At 45.5% G+C, this 21,598-nt stretch overlaps 1 protein-coding gene across 19 annotated transcripts in view; it reads right to left on the bottom strand.

Moving 5' to 3' along the window:
• CELF2 (CUGBP Elav-like family member 2) overlaps positions 1–21,598 on the bottom strand; it is a 393,828-nt gene that overhangs the window by 75,446 nt on the left and 296,784 nt on the right. For all 19 annotated transcript variants that reach the window (XM_056847601.1, XM_056847613.1, XM_056847611.1 and 16 more), the window contains exon 5: positions 15,273–15,407. In XM_056847601.1, coding sequence (XP_056703579.1) covers positions 15,273–15,407 — 135 coding nt within the window. The remainder of the gene's footprint in view (positions 1–15,272; positions 15,408–21,598) is intronic.

Consider the following 21,598-nt stretch of genomic DNA (forward strand, 5'->3'; position numbering starts at 1 on the left):
AGCCTGAGGAGGGTGGGGTTTGGGGAGGGACTTCAGTGGGGTATAATGCCATAGAGTCCATCTTCCCAAGTGGCCATTTTCTCCAGGTGAACAGACCTGTGTCACCTGGAGATCAGTTGTAATAGCAGGTGATCTCCAGTTACCACCCGGATGTTGGCAACCCTAACTACAGGTTGGCTTTTTTTTTAAGTGGCAGGGAATATTTTATATGGAGGAAAATTCAAAACTAGTATCTCCCACTGGCAGTCCATTTTAGGACCACAGGTCTGGGTTGTGAAATACTTGCAAATTTTGGGGATGGAGTCTGGGAAAGGTGGGATTTGGGTAGAGGAGGGGCCTCATCTGGTTACAATGCCATAGAGCCCACCCACAAAGCGGCCATTTTCTCCAGGTGAACTGATCTCTGTTGCCTGGAGAGAAATTGTAATAGCGGGAGAGCTCCAGGTGCCACCGGGAGGTTGGCAACCCTACATTTTACTGCATGTGTACAGACCAGAATTCAGACTACTTTGTTCAGGCATTAATTAGGGTTGCCAGGTCCCTCTTTGCCACCGGTGGGAGGTTTTTGGGGCAGAGCCTGAGGAGGACAGGTTTGGGGGAGGAGAGGGACTTCAATGCCATAGAGTCCAATTGCCAAAGCAGGCATTTTCTCCAGGTGGACTAATCTTTATTGGCTGAAGTTCAGTTGTAATAACAGGAGACCTCCTGTGAGTACCTGGAAGTTGGCAACCCTACATTAAAAAAAGGTATAGGTCCCCTATGCAAGCACTGGGTCATAGGCAGACTTTGTTTACAGGGTGGTTTGCAAGTGCCTTCCCCAGTCATCTTCCCTTTACCTCCAGCAAGTTGGGTACTCATTCTACCGACCTCGGAAGGATGGAAGGCTGAGTCGACCTTGAGCCGGCTACCTGAAAGCAACTTCCTTTGGGATCGAACTCAGGTCGTGAGAAGAGCTTGGACTGCAGTACTGCAGCTTACCACTCTGCGCCATGGGGCTCCTAACCCTACATTAAATGCACAAAAATGTGTAGCAAAATTTGAATAGGCACGTCTAACAATTTCCACCTGTGCCTTTTTTCTAGAAGGTGTTTAAGACTGTCGGTGTGATTGACGGCTAAGGCTAAAGCAAAAAAGTCCAGAACTTTAATGGTTAGAACATAAGAAAAGTCATGCTGGATCAGACCAAGGCCCATCAAGTCCAGCAGTCTGTTCACACAGTGGCCAACCAGGGGCCTCTAGGAAGCCCACAAACAAGACAACTGCAGCAGCATTATCCTGCCTGTGTTAAGAACATAAGAAAAACTGGATCAGACCAAGAGGGCCCATCAAGTCCAGCAGTCTGTTCACACAGTGGCCAACTAGGTGCCTCTAGGAAGCCCCCAAACAAGAAGACTGCAGCAGCACCATCCTGCCCGTGTTCCACCGCACCCAATATAATAGGCATGCTCCTCTGATCCTGGAGAGAACAGGCATGCATCATGAGTGGTATCCATTTTAACTAGTACCCATGAATACCCCTTTCCTCCATGAACATGTCCACTCCCCTCTTCAAGCCTTCCAAGTTGGCAGCCATCACCACATTTTGGGGCACGGAGTTCCACAATTTAACTATGCGTTGTGTGAAAACATACTTCCTTTTATCTGTTTTGAATCTCTCACTCTTCAGCTTCAGCAGATGACCCCGAGTTCTAGTATTATGGGAGAGGGAGAAAAATGTCTCCCTGTCCTCTCTCTCCAAACCATGCATAATTTTATAGACCTCTATCATGTCTCCCCTCAGCCGCCTTCTTATCAAGCTGATTTTGTTACTTCATCCTTCTATTAATACTTAAAAAAACAAACCCTAAAATTAAGTGTAGGAATGTGACTCAGGTCTTTAGAACAGGGCAGGCTTGGAATTAATTGTCAAATATGCCAAAAATACCTGACGTGTCAAATATGACCAACCCTTCTTTCTTTGCCTGTCTTTTAACAGCTGGGGTTATCAACTCTACTTCCAGAATGTCAGAGATCCCGAGTCAAGCCAAAAGGGAGCCAGGCTGAACTTATTTCTCTTGGGCTCCCTTCTAGGCCTCTAGAACAGATCAATCATGGACCGGGGAGAGGTTTCTCAAAGCAATTTCCTCCTACAGGCTGAATCAGAGAAAAGCACCAGAACTGTCACAGATTTAGGAATGCATCTGTTATACCTGTCATGTCAACTGAAAGGGTTTCTTCGCTCTGATTTTTCTGTCATCACTACAAAACTCCTGCGAACTGAAAAGAACCCCCCCCACTGTTCATCTCGAAAAACCTCCCTTTTCCAAGCACATACTGCTTCTGATAAGTTGATGGAAAATATTCTTTTTGGGGGGGGGGTCCAAGTGCCGTCCTTCGCCTTGTTCCATAAGCCTCTGCCCATCAACTCTGCCACGTTTCTGATTTGCAAAACCTGCTAAAAGCAATCGCCCCCAAAGGGTCACCGTATCCCGCAAAAGTAGATCTGTTCCATATTTATGGATGCGGCTTTTGCAAAAAATTTCACCTACCGCTTTCAGTGCAAGGCTGAGAATTTGGGAGATATTTTTAAGCAGTAGCAGTCATCTGCCATGTGCCTGTACATCTCCCCATGCTCAACTGTGAATGTTGCCAAACAAGGAGCTGCAAATCCCTCAGATGCTTATTAAGTGCAGTTCCTGGTATGCATAATGTGAAAGAAGTCAAATGGTTAGAGTTGCCAGCTCCATGATGGGAATTACCTGGAGATTTTGGGGGTGGTGCCTGAGGAGGGCAGGGTTTGGAGAGGGGACTTCCAGAATTAACTCAAGATACGCAGCAAGAAATAATCTTCCAAGAGACGTTTTGGTGAGATTCAATCAGGAGACAACAAAAGATTCGATATTAAGATTGCAAAGATTGCATTGGAATACAAAGGCAAAAGAATCCAGATCTTCCAAGACCTACCGAGTTCAGTAGTGGAAAAAAGAAAGGAATTCAATCAACTTAGACAAATCCTACTAAGTAAAGGAATCAGATATCGGTGGATCATCCCAGCAGGATTAGAGATATTTTTCTCTACTGGAAAGAAAACAGTGGTCAACCAAGAACAAGCGAACAGGCTCAAAAAAGATCTTCAAACCACAGACAGAAACGGTAAAGAGAGATCACCAGAGGAGAAAAAAGATTCTCCAAGAACTAGCCCTAAGAGAGGACAACAGAAACAAAGAGAAAAAACTGATACTGAGCAGCAAGAGAAAGAAAAGGCAGAAAGAGAAGTGGCATCTAAACTGAGTGAAGCGGCGGCTTTCTAAAACATCTCAAAGATGGAGAAACTACAGATAATCTCTATGAATATCAATGGACTTAATTCATCATCCAAAAGAAAAAGAGTATTCCATCAACTGACAAAACAAAAAACAGATATTATTTGTATCCAGGAAACACATATCAAACAAGCACACAAGCGCTTACTAAAGAATAAAAGATTGGGACATACAATTATCGAATCGGCAAAAGAAAAGAAAAAGGGAGTGGTGCTCTATTTAAGAAATCCATATCTTCAAATAATCACTGAGATCAAAGATCCAGAAGGGAGATATCTTGTTGTTAAACTAAGATCAATGGAGGAGAAAATATGGACTTTGATATGCACCTATGCTCCAAGCAATGGAGGACAACAATTTTTTTGAGAAAATATTCCAATTACTATTAGAAGAACAAGAGGGAGAAATAATGGTGATTGGAGATATGAATGGTGTTATAAACACAAAAATTGACAGATCAAAGAATCACAAAGGAGGCCGCCTATCAAAGATCATTAAACAATATATGGATTATTGTCGAAGGCTTTCACGGTCAGAGTTCATTGGCTCTTGTAGGTTATCCGGGCTGTGTGACCGTGGTCTTGGTATTTTCTTTCCTGACGTTTCGCCAGCAGCTGTGGCAGGCATCTTCAGAGGAGTAACACTGAAGGACACTCAGGATCAGAGGCACTTGGTTGGCCAAGTCATTGCATGTTCATGGAGGAGAGGGCTATCCATAACTACTAGTCAAAAGTAATACTAGTCATGATGCATACCTATTCTCTCCAGGATCAGAGGAGCAGGCCTGTTATATTCGGTGCTGTGGAACACAGGCAGGATGGTGCTGTGCAGTTGTCTTGTTTGTGGGCTTCCTAGAAGCACCTGGTTGGCCACTGTGCGAACAGACTGCTGGACTTGGTGGGCCTTGGTCTGATCCAGCATGGCTTTTCTTATGTTCTAATTAGGACCATTTTTCTGCAATTTTCCATTCTATGTATCTCCCCCCACCTTTCCTGCACTACCAGAGAACACGCAAGGGTTAGTAAAACACATCAAAAAAATATCTTGAGGCAATTGTACCAAAAAAGCATCCAGTGTCTTTTTGTGCACCATTTTACCAATGCAAATTGGTGCATCAGTTAAACAACCCGCTAAAAGGATCTTCATTCTGTCATGCCTATGATAATATCAAAATTGCTGTTCTGCAACAGTTATATTGGGAACATGGCAGGGCGGAGATGCAAAGGGCCGGAAAGAACTACACGTAACTGCAATTGCAGAACTGATTTCAGAAATCCTTCTATTTAAACTGAAATTAGAGGAGCAAGAGTCCAGTAGCACCTTAAAGACTAACACAATTTCTGGTAGGGTATGAGCTTTCGTGAGTCACAGCTCACTTCTTCAGATACAGCTACAATGCATCTGTATATGGAGAAGTGAGCTGTGTCTCCCGAAAGCTCATACCCTGCCAAACTTTTTGGTAGTCTTTAATTGGGTTGCCAAGTGCCAGGTGGTGGTGGTCAAATCCCCGCCAATCCACCTGGCTGCCCGCTGACCAGCTGAGGGTCGGCAGGCAACGCGTGCACATGCGCCTGCCCGCCACACCATGTCACTTCCGGTTTACATCCAGTTTGAGTGGTAAAGGCCCATTGCGATATGGCATATCTGGGTGTAACCGGAAGTGATGCAATCGTGTTGGCGCGGCCACGCACACGCGCAATCTCTCCCTCTCCTCCACCCCAAAAACCTCTCGCCAGAGGAGAGGGAGGACCTGGCAACCCTAGTCTTTAAGTTGCTACTGGACTCTTTCTCTTAACAAAACTTTCATGAGTCACAGCTCACTTCTTCAGATTCAAGCCATTTATGCATGGGAGGTTTCGCCTCGGATTTGCCGCTCTCTGGATGCACATTTTCCCCATCCAAATTCTCAAAACTCAAACTCTTTTCTACTGCTACAGACAGACTAACATGGCTACCCATCGTGAAATTAAAGGGGAATGGAACACTGCAAACTTCTGCAATGATGCGAGAATGGAATTGGGGGGATGTACTCACCCATAGCTGAAACAAAACCACAATTTATAATTTCTCTCTCTTTGATTAAACATTTATTGTGAGAGGGACCATTCCTCATTTATACAAGGTTAAAAAAAATAACCACCATTATACAAGAAGAGACTTTGGGAATGGCATTTACAAAATCAATATTAACCTGTTATCCGTGAAGACACTTTGATCATACAATCAGGGTGGATTAAGAGTGTACAGCCTGTTTTTTTTCCCCCCAAAGGAAAAATAATTCCAAAGGAGGTACTGTGGGGGTTTCCATTTGCGCAAACCTTATTCTAAATATTCTCACATATTGCAAATCACATCAGAGACTATTCAACTGCTTCAGGCTAATGTGGGAAAATCGAAGGCAGGTCGGTGCAAACGCTCGCGGAATATACATGAAAAGAGTAAAAATAAATAAATTATCCAGCCCTTTGTACCTCTGCAAATGTACAAAAAAATATGACAAGCAGTTAAAAAAAAAGCTGAACAGTTATTTTAACTGGTGGTGGTGATGGGAAGCGCGGTCAAGTCACAGCCGACTTCTGCTGACCCCCTCATGGGGTTTTCAAGGCAAGAGATGTTCAGAAGTGGTTTGCCATTACCTTCCTCTACATGGCAACCCTGGACTTCATTGGTGGTCTCCCATCCAAGTACTAACCAGGGCACACCCTACTTAGCTTCTGAGATCTGATGAGATCAGGCTGTGCGTGTGTCTGTTAAGTACCATCAAGTCGCTTCCGACTCATGGCGACCCTATGAATCAATGTCCTCCAAAATGTCCTATCTTTGACACCCTTGCTCAGGTCTTGCAAATTGAGCGCTATGGCTTCCTTTATTGAGTCCATCCATCTCTTGTTGGGCCTTCCTCTTTTCCTGCAGCCCTCAACTTTCCTAGCATGACTGTCTTTTCTAGTGGCTCTTTTCTTCTCATAATGTGACCAAAATACGACAGCCTCAGTTTAGTCATTTTAGCTTCTAAGGCCAGTTCAAGCCTGATTTGATCTATAACCCACTGATTTTTTTTGGCAGTCCATAGTATCCATAACACTCTCCTCCAACACCACATTCCCAAGGAATCTACTTTCTTCCTATCAGCTTTCTTCAATGTCCAGCTTTCACAACCATACATAGGAATAGGGAATACGATGGCATGAATTAACTTGATCTTGGTGGCCAGTGACACATCCTTACACTTCAGAATCAGAGATCAGGCTAGCCTAGTTTATGTGAGAATGTTTAGAATAAGGATACCCTTAGGGATCAGTGAAATTGCATAGACTTTCAGCCTTGCTCCCATCCAGAACTGTGGTGAGTTACATTGGCAACAGACCGGAAACAACCTTTATGGAGTACACGGGTTTGGTCTGAGATAGTTGACATATTGCAGGTTCTCCCCATTCCCACACATAGGGTGCCTAATTCAGATTGGGACTGCAGTGCACATAGGGAAGGGGGTCTCTTCCCTTCCCGACAACAATGGCATCAACAACAATTGGCAGGAGATTGCCCACCAAAGATGGGCACCTGGCAAACCTATCTATGTCCGGGTATCATCTACTATAGTGAGAGCCAGGGTAGCTTTTGATACGCACATGGAAAAAAACCCTTTTTTTATAGCTTCAGTTGCGCTAATGGTATTAATACTTCCCTTACACTGTTCAGGCTTTTTTACATTGATTTAAATCAAGTTCTACATTGATGGTCTTGTACAATTGGAGAAATCTGACTGTGATGTATTAATGTATAACTAAATACAATATTTGGGAATGTTTACTCTTGAGAAGAGGAGGCTGAGGGGGGACATACACATGGACACATGAAGCTGCCTTCTACTGAATCAGACCCTGGGTCCATCAAAGTCAGCACTGTCTACTTAGACCGGCAGTGGCTCTCCAGGGTCTCAGGCAAAGGTCTTTCACATCACCTACTTGCCTAGTCCCTTTAACTAGAGTTGCCGGGGATTGAACCTGGGACCTTCTGCATGCCAAGCAAATGCTCTACCACTGAGCCATAGCCCCTCTCTTTGAATATCTGAAGGGCTGTCACTTAGAGGAGGACAGGGATCCCCAAATGCGTGTGGTGTGGAAAGGCACAATAATGTCCCTTCCTAGGTAAACCCAGTAGCGATGGGGACGCTCTAGCATGTCCCTTCAAAAAAAAAATCCTCTATGGAAACTATACAGTTTTTGGAGGAATATGCTAGAGCATCATTGTCACTTCCAGGTTTGACGGGGATGTTCTAGCAAATTCCTCCGAAAAATCTATGGTTTCCATAGAGGGGTTTTTTTTAGGGACGTGCTAGAGTGTCCCCATCACTTCTGGGTTTACCCTGGAAGGGACATTATTATTATTGCCCATGTGCTTGCAAATTGCCCTCCCAACGCTCCCGCCAATGGCAAGGGGGAAATCTGGCAACTCTGTATACACATGTATACACAGGCACACTCAGTAATAACACAGACAACCAGGAGAGGCTTTGGCTCCGTGGTAGAGCATCCGCTTTGTATGCAGAAGGCCCCAGGTTCAATCCCCACCATTTCCAGTTAAAAGGATCAAGTATGAAGTGATGTGAAAGACCCGAACTTGAAATTTTGGAGAGTCACTGCTGGCCAGAGTAGACAATACTGACCTTGACAGACCCATGGTCTGACTCGGTATAAGTCAACGTCATGTATTCATTGTGGGTTACAAACGAACTGAATTCTAAATATTGTCAAAGGCTTTCACGGTCAGAGTTCATTGGTTCTTGTAGGTTATCCGGGCTGTGTAACAGTAGTCTTGGTATTTTCTTTCCTGACGTTTCGCCCGCAGCTGTGGCAGGCATCTTCAGAGGAGTAACACTGAAGGACAGTGTCTCTCAGTGTCAAGTGAGACACTGTCCTTCAGTGTTACTCCTCTGAAGATGCCGGCCACAGCTGCGGGCGAAATGTCAGGAAAGAAAATACCAAGACCATGGTTACACAGCCCGGATAACCTACAAGAACCAATAACTGAATTCTGTTCGACGTTGAGGATCAAAAGCACAGACTGGACAGAGTAAGCTCTAGTTGATTCATCTCTGCTATAAACTGACCACCACATTTTGTACAAACGATAACACTGCTGGTCAGAGTAGACAATACTAATCTCGATAGATCAATTATCCGAATCAGTCTAAGGCAGCTTCATCTGTTTGATACACATTTCATTTAGAGCCTACTCAAAGCCCAGAACTATCTGAACTATCCAGAAGAAAGTTACTTGGCACACCGGTTCTTTTCATGAGATAAAATGACAGTAGCCACACGTATGTTTGGGAGATGGAAAGTTAACATTAATAGTCCAAGAACATAGCAAACTGGTGCTGATACTAAATTTTAAGTGTTTTTTTATTCACCTCTTTTCTCTCTTTTATTTCACCTCTTTTTAGGGCAATGGCTATCATTCTTCCTCCTCCGTCATTTTATTCCCACAATCGCCCTACGAGGTAGGTTAGCCGGAGAGTGTGATTGGCCCAAGGTCACCCAGTGACTTCATTGCCAGGAGTCGGATTTGAACTTGGGTGTCCCCCCGACCTCATCCAACACTCTAACCACTATGAAACGCTGCCTTTGCTTCAGGTCCCCCTACCATCTTAACCAGATGGGTAGACGGAGCTCAGTACAACGTCTCCCCCAGTGGTTCAAGGGATGGAAACTGTACTATTCATGGCTCGCTCAGCGGTATTTCACAAGCAGAGGCCGCATGCATTCCAAGCTAACCCGCCCTTCCCAATTTGTATGTCTGTCTGCTACACACACTGCTCAGTTTTCAACAGATGTAACACTCTGCTGGCTAGCAAACAGATGTGACATCCCAGATCCCGAGCCACAGAAATCGGTACGGTTTCTGAGCTACTTGTACACGAGCCAATATGCTCCTTCTATCTGTTTGTGTGTGTTCAATCGAGAATTTGATTTTCACTCTGCAGAGAGGAGGACCCAGAGTAATAACCGTCATCTGGCCAATGCGCCGCTCTGCTGCACTTCATCAGTTCACGCTCCTCCTCGTGCGGCTTCAATCTAGGGGCGAGTCAACAGAGGCAGCCAAATCCCATCATGCGCCACCGACTCACGCCATTCGGGGACTCGTTTGCGACCGAAATGGCACAGCCCAAGCCTCGCAACCGCGAATGCTTCTGGAGTGCCTCATAGAATCATAGAGTTGGAAGGGACCACCAGGGTCATCTAGTCCAACTCCCTGCACAATGCAGGAAATCCACAACTATCTTCCCCCCCACACCCCCAATGACCCCTACTCCATGCCCAGAAGAGGGCCAAGATGTCCTCCCTCTCATCATCTGCTTAAGGTCATTGAATCAGCATTGCTGACAGATGGCCGTCTAGCCTCTTCTTAAAAACCTCCAGGGAAGGAGAGCTTACCACCTCCCGAGGAAGCCTGTTCCACTGAGGAACCGCTCTAACTGTTAGAAAGTTTTTCCTAATGTCTAGATGGAAACTCTTTTGATTTAATTTCAACCGGTTGGTTCTGTTCCGACCTTCAGGGGCAACAGAAAACAACTCGGCACCCTCCTCTATATGACAGCCCTTTAAGTACTTGAAGATGGTTATTGTATCCCCTCTCAGTCTTCTCCTCTTCAGGCTAAACATACTCAGCTCCTTTCCTTTCCTCATAGGACTTAGTCTCCAGACCCCTCACCATCTTTGTTTCCCTCCTATGGGTTCGATCTGTCCACCAGTTACAGATCCACCTAACAGTAATAGGATCTAAACCACATCTTCCCAATTTGTCAACAAGAATACTATGTGGAACCTTACCAAAAGCCTTACTGAAATCAAGATAAACCATGTTTACAGCATTCCCCTGATCCAGCAAGGTAGTAACTTTCTCAAAAAAGGAGATAAGATTAGTCTGACATGACTCTGGCCTACCTATTTCAGTAACTCTTGCAGGACTGAAGGCGCCAGCTGCTCACTGGGGAGAGGAATGTGGGAAGGACCTGGGATCCTTCTATCTGAGGAATGCTGGCCTCAACCCAACTTCTGTGCTAACCTAGCAGGCAGCTGAAGGCTCCGGGACGCCAGTACCTCATCTTGGATGGTCCTCCTCCAGTTGTTTTCATTTCTGTCCTGCTGCCAACTGGAAGATGCATGGCCATTAGGCATCCCTGGTTGATATAGCTCATATTTTTATCCTGTCCTTCTTCCAAAGAGCTTGGGAATACGTATGCATCATGACTAGTATTCATTTTGACTAGTAGCCATGGATAGCCCTCAACTCCATGAACATGTCCCCTCCCCTCTTCAAGCCTTCCATGGGTGATGGGGAGGGGCTGCAGCTCAGTGGTAGAGCATCTGCTTGGCATGCAGAAAGTCCCAGGTTCAATCCCCGGCATCTCCCGTTAAAGGGACAAGGGACAAGGAAATGCCTCTGCCTGAGATCCTGGAGAGCCGCTGCCATTCTGAGTAGACAATACTGACTTTGAGGGACCAAGTGTCTGATTCAGTATAAAGCAGCTTCATGTGTGTTCACATCCTGGGGCAGGGAGTTCCATGATTTAATGATGCGTTGTGTGAAGAAATACTTCCTTTTATCTGTTTTGAATCTCTCACCCTCCAGCTTCGGCAGCTCTGGTATTATGAGAGAGGGAGAAAAGCTTCTCCCTGTCCACTCTAACCATACCATGCATAATTTTATAGACCTCTATCATGTCTCCCCTTAACCGCCTTCTTTCCAAGCTGTACAGCCCAAAGCGTTTTAACCGCTCCTCATAGGAGCAACTGACCCAGATGCCAACCGCTCGATCCTTAACTTGTAACTTGCCACAGTCTGATCTTTCCTGCTGTTGAATTAAACATTGTGGGGTTTTTCTTTACTCCCCCATTTGAACATTTGCAATTAGGAACAATCCTTTCTGCACCATGTGCCCATGGACCCAGATCCTTACACGGGAAGCCCATCCTGTTTAAGCACCTTTTCCTCTTTAAAGGAAGGGAAGCTTCCTGCAGATTCAGCCTCTCATCTGTGCCGTGGGAAATTCAACTCAAGAACCTGTCATGTTAATCGAAGAAGGACAGAGATGCAGGTCTCACCCATCAAAGCCATGCTGTCCTAGAGTCATAGAGCTGGAAGGGGCCATACAGACCAACCCCCTGCTCAATGCAGGATCAACTTAAATCATTCTTGACAAGTGTTCGTCCAGCCACTGCCTGAAGACTGCCTGTGAGGGGGAGCTCACCACCTCCACTAGGTAGCCAATTCCACTGCTGAACTACTCTTCCTGTAAACCCCCCCCCCACTATCCATCTGGTACCTCACCGCTCATAATTTATACCCATTATTGTGAGTCCTATCCTCTGCTGCCAACAGGAACAGCTCCCTGCCCTCCTCTAAGCGACAGCCCTTCAAATGCTTATAGAGAGTAATCCTGTGCCCCCTCAACCTCCTCTTCTCCACACTGAACATTCCCAACTCCCTCAGCCTTTCCTCGTAGGGCTTGGTCTCCAGGCCCCTGGTCATCTTCATCACTCTCCTCTGCACCCGCTCCATTCTGTCCACATCCTTTTTGAATGAGGTCTCTATGGAGCTCGTCAACCTAACCAGGACCTAAGAGGACCGCTTTCCTCTCCCAGCTCATTTACTGAGTACCCTTTTTATCCCACCCTTCCGCCAAGGAACTTGGGACAACATACTTGGTTCTCCTCTCCTCCATTTTATCTGAACATCAATCCTGCAGGGTAGGTTAGGCTGGCTCAGTGTCACTTAGTAAACTTCATGGCTGAGTGGAGATTTGAACTTGGGTCCCCTTGGTCGTAGCCTATCTACTACACCACACTGGCTGTCATATGCAAGTCTTCTTGAGTATTTGCACTGAATGAAGGTGGCCTGCCCTGGGTCTTCTAGTGAGTTTGTGGCAGAAGCAAGATTTGAACCAGAGACTCCCAGCTGAGTCTTTTAAATATTACATCACACCTGTTTGTTCTGTTCTTCTGCTAAGTATTTTGATCCTGAAATAGACCAAACGTATGCTACACAAACCCTTTGGAGATTCTAGAAGAGGCCATGGTTCAGAGGTAGAGCATCTGCTTGGCATGCCGAAGGTCCCAGGTTCAATCCCTGGCATCTCCAGTTGAAAAGATCAGGTAGGAGGTGATGTGAAAAACCTCTACCAAAGATCCTGGAGAGCAACGGCCAGTCACAATATTGAAGAAGAGTTGTTTTTTATATGCCGACTTTCTCTACCTTTTTTTAAGGAGAACCAAACCAGTGTACAATCTCCTTCCCCTCCCCTCCCCACAACAGGCACCTTGCGATGTAGGTGGGGCTGAGAGAGTTTAGAGAGAACTGTGACTGGCCCAAGGTCACCCAGTTAGCTTCATGTGTAGGAGTGGGGAATCGAAGCCGGTTCTCCAGATTAGAGTCCGCTGCTCATGTGGAGGAGTGGGGAATCAAACCCAGTTCTCCAGATTAGAGTCCACCGCTCTTAACCACTACAGCACACTGGCTCTGTATAAGGCAGCTTCTTGTGAATTTAGATCCCCAGAAGTTAACATATTATATTAAAAAAAACTATTCATTCCCAATTTGCTTATGTTCAATGCAGGACTGGGAAAAAATTATCCTTGACTAGTGGTGTCAGAGGGGGGAATAAACTACAAATAAAGATGCCCACGTAGGTCTTGGTACTGACAGATACATTTCAAGACAGAATGTTAATTTCGTTAGGATACATGAAGAAATTGTAATAAAATGCATAAACTGTGAACACCTTTTACTGATCCAGTTACGTTGCAATTCAGCCTCATGGAGTTTTATTTACCAAATCTTATTTCACCTCCCTTCATTTTCTCTTCCATGTCTTTAGAGGTTTTCCTGGCTAGTAAAAAACATTCTGGCCTGTTAACTCTACGGTGGAGCCTAACCTTTGTGTCGCTTTCAAGACGGGATTGGCGCTCAGCTTTTCACCCACCCAACAATGGCGCTAACTTAGTGGGAAGTTCAGAACTGCTGAACGGCTCAGCATTGGCCCATAGGGATCTGTTGATTCCACCACCCCCTAGTACACGTGATGGTAGGAGCCCCGTGGCGCAGAGTGGTAAGCTGCAGTACTGCAGTCCAAGCTCTGCTCACGACCTGAGTTCGATCCCGACGGAAGTCGGTTTCAGGTAGCCGGCTCAAGGTTGACTCAGCCTTCCATCCTTCTGAGGTCGGTGAAATGCGTACCCATCTTGCTGGGGGTAAAGGGAAGACGACTGGGGAAGGCACTGGCAAACCACCCCATAAACAAAGTCTGCCTAGTAAACGTCGGGATGGGACATCACCCCATGGGTCAGGAATGACCCGGTGCTTGAACAAGGGACCTTTACCTTTACCTAGTACATGTGATGGTAAATGTGGACATTTACCAGTGAGTCGTGAGGTGGAACAAGACCCAGCAGAAAATGTCAGAACACTTTGTGAAATTAACTTTAATGGTAAGTCTCCTTTGCCTGTAAATGAGGATGCCATGAGAGTGCCATTTACTGGTAAATGCTAAGAACTTCTCTCGACATTTTCCACTGAGCTTCATACACACAGACGACTTACCAGTAAATGCGTGTTCAATGTCAACATTCACCAGTTTTCTGCCACTTACTGTGAAAATATACACAATCAGAAAGCCTTTCCTAGATGCAGAACCCTGCATAGTGCTGTGCCACCTGAGGAGACACGGACAGAGAGCTGCGATCTCCTGCTTCCCCCTCATTGTCTCCATTATGCGATATCGCTTTCCTTTCTCTGCATTGCACATGTACATCTGAGCCAAAATCTGCAGTAAGGACCCTACCATGTAAGAGGCCTTTAAACCGGTCGATTTAACTACTGCAAATCTGCAATTTTTTAAATTGGGTCTGGATACATCGAAGCCCGCCCTGACTGTTTCGTCACACTCTCATGTGACCAAGACGCCAAATTCATGAAGAGGTGGGGTTGTGTAAACAGCAGGAAGCTTACTATTCAAAAGCAGGGGGTCGCCAGGAGCAGGGAGCAGTAGACAGCACCCCTGTAGAGGGGTCATGGCTCAGTGGTATAGCATCTGCTTGGCATGCAGAAGGTCCCGAGTTCGATCCCTGACAACTCCAGCTAAAAGGACCAGGCATTAGGTGATGTGAAAGACCTCTGCCTGAGACCCTAGAGCAGGGGTGTTGAACTCAATTGTTACCAGGGCTGGATATGACATAAATGTCACTTGGTCGGGCCGGGCCATGCCTCACCAGCCCAGATCAAGAGTAGGGGAGGGTGGCTGCCTTGTCTGGCTTGCGGGCTGGATAAGAGCTCTCAAGGGGTTGGATGCAGCCCCCGGGCCTTATGTGTGACACCCCTGCCCTAGAGAGCCGCTGCCAATCTGAATAGGCGATACTGACCTTGATAGACCAATGGTCTGATTCAGTATGTGGCAGCTTCATGGGATATGTATTCAAATAGGGAAAACTACACTGGGGGAGCAATTAAAACATTTCCTTCACCCCTGGCCATCAGTGATCTGTGTGGCTGGTATTTCAGAGATGGTGGCAGTGAGGACAGAACGCATCTGGGAGAACCATGCACATCTCCAACATACAATCCCTTCCCCCGCACACCTCCCATCTATCAGACTAATGGGGATTTTGACATTTAAAAATATATATTTTAAAATTGAAATGTGGTTTTTGTGTGAGGGAGAAAGTGGTTACTTGCCCATCTTGCTAACGGGGCAAAGAGACATGCGCTGTCCCGGAGAACCTTTCGGAGATTAAAAATGAAAGGCGATAATTTCAGGTGCTGTGAAAAGTTTGCAGGGTTAGGGTGTCACGCCGCGTGTTTTCGAGCGTCACCTGCAGCTGCTGATGGGTGACTCTGTCCGCCCCCCCCCACTGTGACACCCAGGTCCAATTAGCACTTCAAAGAAGAGGAGTTGTATAGACGGCTGGAACTCACCTCTGCTCAGCCCGTCTGGTCCCCGAAGGATACGGCATTCTTCTATCTGCCCAAATGGAGAAAACATCACCCTGATATCGTTCTCATTACACTTCTTCGAAACCATTCCTATGAACAATTTTCTGTCTTCCACAGCTAGGAGATAAAAAATAATGAATGAGCCAAGGGTGGTTCGTTTCTCTTTTCTCTCCCCCCCCTTTCCTCGTCTGCGATCAATGCTTCATTACCACATCAAACCGAGCACCCGTCTTGCCAGCATCATCACAATGTCGTAAAGGAAGACCCGGTCCCGTGGAAAACCCTTCGCACATATAACCCTTCCCCTCTCTTCACTGAATCGCCAGCCTTTCTCTTGAGGCCGCTTCAGTCCCCTTGCCCTTCCACCAATCATTGTTAAGTGGAGGAAACACAGATTGGAATTGCCGACCCCCTCTTTCCCCAATTTTCACTAAGTAAGAAGAAGAAAAAAGAGACCAGACGTAGGGTGTGCCGATTCTCGTTTAGATAAAATCCCTCCCCTCCCATGTATGAATTTGCAAATGCAGTTGAGAGAGAGAGAGCACATGAAATGGGGGAAAAAAAGAAAGGTTAACGGGGGGAAAATATTTGCTGCAAGTTGTGCAATCTATAGGATCCCTCTCCCTCGTCAATTTGAATCAGCTCTAGCGAATGGAGCTCACAAGATAGGCAGCCAAAGAGGGAACGCTGCTGCAGAATCTCCCCTCTGTTTACCTATAACGACACAATAATTCCTACTCCAAGCAGACGCGGGGAGCAAGCGTCCGCTTTCTAAGGCGCACACTTCAATGACCGGCGTTGCAAGATTATGTTGGGAAAACCAAATCCCCGCCAGGCTGGTAACGTTCGTTGGCAAACAATTCAGAAAGGGAGGGGAGGTCAAGTTATCGCTAGATGATTTCCTTTCTACAGAGAAACACACAAAGTAGGTCAAGGCAGCGACTGTATCCGTCAGATGGAGTTTAAGCAAGCTCACGTTCCGAGGCTTTAAAGCTGCAGCGCAGAAATCGCTAGCTGCTGAATTGGAATCTGCTGGCAACAGGTAGACTCGGCAAGTGTGGACACACCGGCCATTCATGCTTGGTAATTAGCAGTGCATTCCAGGCTGAAGTGCCCCACATATTTTTTTTTTAGTTTTACACACTGCACCGTCATTCAGGAAGTGACTGCGAAGCCGGTGCACACCTGCTTGTATTTCTTAAGAGCCCCTTTAACGCGACCTTTTGTGTTTGCTCCGCCCTCGCATCAAAGAATCCCCTCAAGGAAGCATGCAAAATCACAGCAGCGCATTAGCTAGGCAAACGGCGGTTGGCTAATGGAAGGGACAAAGGAGCAGGCGAGAGGGGTGTGTGTGTGGAATTTCTCCTTTTGCGTTGGGACCGTAAATAGGCATTTTAAAGGTTGCATTTTTTAAAAAGAGCCTTGAGCAAGCATCAAAATTGACCCTGCATAAATGGCCACTGTTTTGTTTTGAAAATTCCAGTTTTGAAGATGGGTACTCCCTGTTCCTGTGGGTTCTTTCTTTCACTGGCTGTCATGACCAAATTTGGTAGAAATGGATACCTGCGTGTGCATCGATTTCCATAAGAGGTGTGTAGCAAAATAGGTGAGTATCCCTCAAAAACACTTATCCTGGCCCAAATAATAGCCTCACGAATGCCCAAAAATACAAAGGACCATAATTGACCCTGCCCAAACACGTTTATATTGTCTTAACCTTTCTGGAGAGGAAACCACCCACAACAAATAAGAACACATGGAACGTGTGAAGCTGCCTTATACTGACTGAGTCTATGGAAGGTGATTATGCGTTGGTAACTCATTAAGAGAACAAAACAGCATAGCCTAAGATAAAAGCATTATATAAGGATCTGAGGAATTCTATGTATGTACTAATATATCCTATTAAAATCCTGCTCAGAAAGAAATATGAAAGTTTGAGAAGGTTCTGAGGAAGTTAACCCCTATGAAACAAATGAATCCTAGGAGCTTGTTACCAACACAGAATTTGGCTGCTACATGAAGGAGACAACTTGCAGCATATAATATACGAAGAAGCACTGTATAAAAGAATTATTTTGTATTCAATCTGTATTATAAGGTGTAATTTGGAAGACTTGAGTTACAAATGTAATATGTACCTTTGCTACCATTGAATTTGTATTTATATACAAATACATTGTGAGTCTTGAATATAAGTTTACACCAATGGGTGTGTGTGTGTTGTGTGTGTTAAATGCTGTCAAGTCGCTTCCAACTCATGATGACCCTATGAATTAAAGTCCTCCAAAATTTCCTATCTTTGACAGCCTTGCTCAGATCTTGCAAATTGAGGGCTGTGGCTTCCTTTACGGAGTCAATCCATCTCTTGTTGGGTCTTCCTCTTTCCCCCCATTTCATGTGCTCTCTCTCAACTGCATTTGTTGGTCTTGTACATTTAGAAGAAGAAGAACAAGAGTTGATTTTTATATGCCAACTTTCTCTCCCAATTAAGGGAGAATCAAACCGGCTTGCAATCACCTTCCTTCCCCTCCCCACAACAGACACCCTGTGAGGTAGGTCGGGCTGAGAGAGCTCTAGGAGAGCTGTGACTAGCCCAAGGTCACCCAGCTGGCTTCATGTGTAGGAGTGGAGAAACAAATCCAGTTCACCAGATTTGCCTCTGCCGCTCATGTGGAGGAGTGGGGAATCAAACCCGGTTCTCCAGATCAGCGCCCACTGCTCCAAACCACAGCTCTTAACCTCTACACCACGCGGGCTCATTTAGTACCTGACTTCCCCTTTTCATTATTATACTGAATCAGACTCATTCTCTTTCAAACTCTACCACTGAGGTGCTCTACCACTGAACCACAGGCCCGCCCTTATGCATGGAAACAAAAAGAAATGGAAAAAAAATGGTGTATTTGTTCAGGATCCTTTACAACATGCTGGGGTTCTGCAGCAGATGTACTGGACCTCCCAGGCAGGCAAAGTCAGTGTAGAAAGGGTCCCTGAAGGTAGAAAGTTTGTAGAGTGCTGATCCAGTCCATTTTCTTCAATGATACACTGAACCCAGGAGGAAGGTGCAGTTAGGGTGACAGGGACCTGATGTCTGAGAAGAGATCTTAGGCAGATCATGGGAGGGAGGGCATCTTGGCCATCCTCTGGGCTTGGAGTGGGGGTCACTGGGGGTGTGGGGGGAGAGGTAGTTGTGAATTTCCTGCATTGTGCAGGGGGTTGGACTAGATGACCCTGATGGTCCCTTCCAACTCTATGATTCTATTGAGACTGGACTGAGTGCAAGCTGGGTCTTAAAAGACTTACAAGAATGTCAGGTCATTATTCTCGTCTCTTGCTTTGTGGGGAGAAAACTTATTATACAGAAGGTACGCTGATCCTTCCTTGGCTCTGGAAATGGCATGTAAATTCAATTCGCTGTTAATGAGCACACTGTCAGAGTTTGTAAGGGAAGCGTTACTCCAGAGGATCTGGCGTTCCCGTTATTTATTTCCATTATTGTGCAAATTATTTTAGTAATGAAGGGTTCTTTTGTTTCCATTCCACGGGGGGATGGCGGGGAAGGAGAGAAAAGGCTTTCCTGAGGGCCCCCTCCCCCCACCCCGTGACGCATCCTGAAACATTAGCAAGCATTTACTAGGGGAACAATCCCCCCTACACTGCAGCATAGAAAAAACAGTATATTTTCATACAATATTATTGGTGTTGCGGCTTTGATACTTTTAGTTATGCACTGAGCATAACTCCGCAACTGTAAAACTGCGTGGGGTGGAATGCAAATGTTTATGCATCCCAAGAGTGTTGTTTGGAGTAACCCCCCCACACACACACACATGTTTGTGCATGGTTAGCAAAGTTATTCTGCTTTTTTTGTATGAACTGGCATGCAGACGATACGTTCTTTCCCCAAAACAGAATGGAAATTAATCTAACAGCAACAAACTAGGTGCCAATTTGGGGCTGAAGTCAAAGTTTATGAATGCCAAACTGTTACAAAGTCAAAACTAGCACCAACGGTTGGTAGGGTTGCCAACCTCCTATTACAACTGATCTCCAGCCGACAGAGATAGAGATGAATTCATGAAAATGGCCACTTTGGCAATTGGACTCTATGGCATTGAAGTCCCTCCCCTCCACAAACCCCGCCCTCCTCAGGCTCCACCTCAAAAACCTCCCACCGGTGACAAAGAGGGACCTGGCAACCCTAACGGCATGACATATGTTTCTTTGTGTGTGTGTGTGTGTGTTAAGTGCCGTCAAGTCGCTTCTGACTCATGGCAACCCTACGAATCAATGTCCTCCAAAATGTCTTATCTTTAACAGCCTTGATCAAGTCTTGCAAATTGAGGGTTGTGCCTTCCTTAGAGTCAATCCATCTTGTTTCTCTCCCCCCCACTTTAAAGATAATTTCACGTGGGTAGCTGTGTTGGTCTGCTTTAGGCCAGCAATATTCGAGTTCATTACCACCTTAAACAGCAACAAGATTTTCCAGGGCATATGCTTTCGAGAATCAAAGGGAGCTATCTGACGAAGGGAACTTTGATTCTTGAAAGCTTATACCCTGGAAATCTTGGTTTTTAAGGTACTACTGGACTCAAATCTTGCTCTTTTCCCCCACAGGTTCAAAATTTTACATCTCTACTCAGAACCTGGGTCATGTTTTACTACAGGCTGCAGAGGTGGACACCATGGCGGAGCTCCAGCAGAACCACCCTGTCTGTTTATCATAATATGTTGTTATTTATTTAAATATATTTTACCTACATATTTTTACCCCCCCATGGATACCTAAAGCCCCTTACAGCACCATTCTCCTTTTTTCCCCACGTTATGTTCACAACTACTACCCTATGAGGTTGTGACAAACAAAGAGTTAATCTTTGAAAGAAGCTCAAAGAAAGGGAGTGGGCAGAGCTAAGGAGTTCACTCTCTCTGTTCTGAAGAAAGGGACTGAATTCTGTTATCGATAACCTGTGTTTGACTATGAGAACCTGAGGGTTCAGATTTGCCTAAGCTGGTATGAAACAAATCCAGTGGAGTGAAATGCAGAGACTGGGAGGAAAGGGACCCTTTCTCAGGTCACAGGAAGGGAATAGGCTCTGGGAAGGAGATATTCCAAATACAGGGTGTTGTTTAGGGATTACTGCTACAAAAGTAGGGTATATCTTTAGTGAGAACTGGAAGAGAGATTTGAGGAGAAATCTCCATACTCCTGTGTTTCTCTGGGGAAGAGAGATTGTATGGTCTCCACTTTCCCTGATAGCTAGGCAGCATAGCCTGAATAGAAACACCTATAAGAAGTTCTGGGAAATGAACTGAAGCTGTGAACTGAATTTAAGAATTGTAATACTGTACCAACTAAGACATTTAAGATCTATGCCTTCTCTGAAGTGAAACTTATAAAATAGCTCTGGTTCTATGCTTTTCCTAACTACAGTTTCCCTTCCAAATCCATCCATTGTACAGTGTTTAATAAATCTCTGTTACTTGTTTGTTAATTTGAAAAAGTCTCTGGTGTCTCATTTCTTCCGTGGTAAAATAAGTAAAGGTGACTAAGAAGGAGAAAATTAAAACTCCAAATAAACATTCACACAAACAAGCAAAGTTCTCTCTCCCTCAGTACCCACAGAGAGGGATCGTGATAGAGGTAAATTAGGCTGATCTTCCATAGCAGAGTGGAGATTCGAACCTGGGTTCCCCAGAACTTAGTCTGGCCCTCTAACCACCACACCACACTGGTCCTGCTTCATGCTCTGCTGTCAACTGAATCAGAGGGGTAGATGAAACTCAGTGCAAAGGGCTTAGCAGTGGTCCTTCCGCTCACAACATTTCTCCCCCCCCATGCATATGCGATGCGCTAAACAACTTGCCTGTGAGGGATGAGGATTATGACAAGTGATTGTAAAAGTGTGTGTGGGGGGGGGGCGTAAAATCAGAGTGGTCCTTCCTTCTCTCCCTGTAGATTTTCAGTCCCACTCTCAAAGGAAGACCAGGAGTTGCTAAGAAGCCATTGAATTAGCTTTATTCCCTCCCGCAACCCTGGGGGGGGGGGAAATCTCCAGTTTTGGTTTTAATTTTCCGAACTGCTGCAGATGACAGATTCCCCACCGGCCGGCTCAAGTTTCACTGGTAAACTGATAAATATGGCAAATTAACTAAAACGATTTCACAGGTTTTCAGCTGGAGGCTGATTTTATAGCAAATTAAACATCCAGCGCATGTACGCCGTATATCTTGTACAAAAAAGGCTGTTTTCAAGAGAACTGGCACGGAGGAAAGAAACAATACTCGGTTCCCGATCTGCTGTG

Source organism: Euleptes europaea, chromosome 3 (assembly GCF_029931775.1).
Source record: "Euleptes europaea isolate rEulEur1 chromosome 3, rEulEur1.hap1, whole genome shotgun sequence".
Lineage (NCBI taxonomy): Eukaryota > Metazoa > Chordata > Lepidosauria > Squamata > Sphaerodactylidae > Euleptes > Euleptes europaea.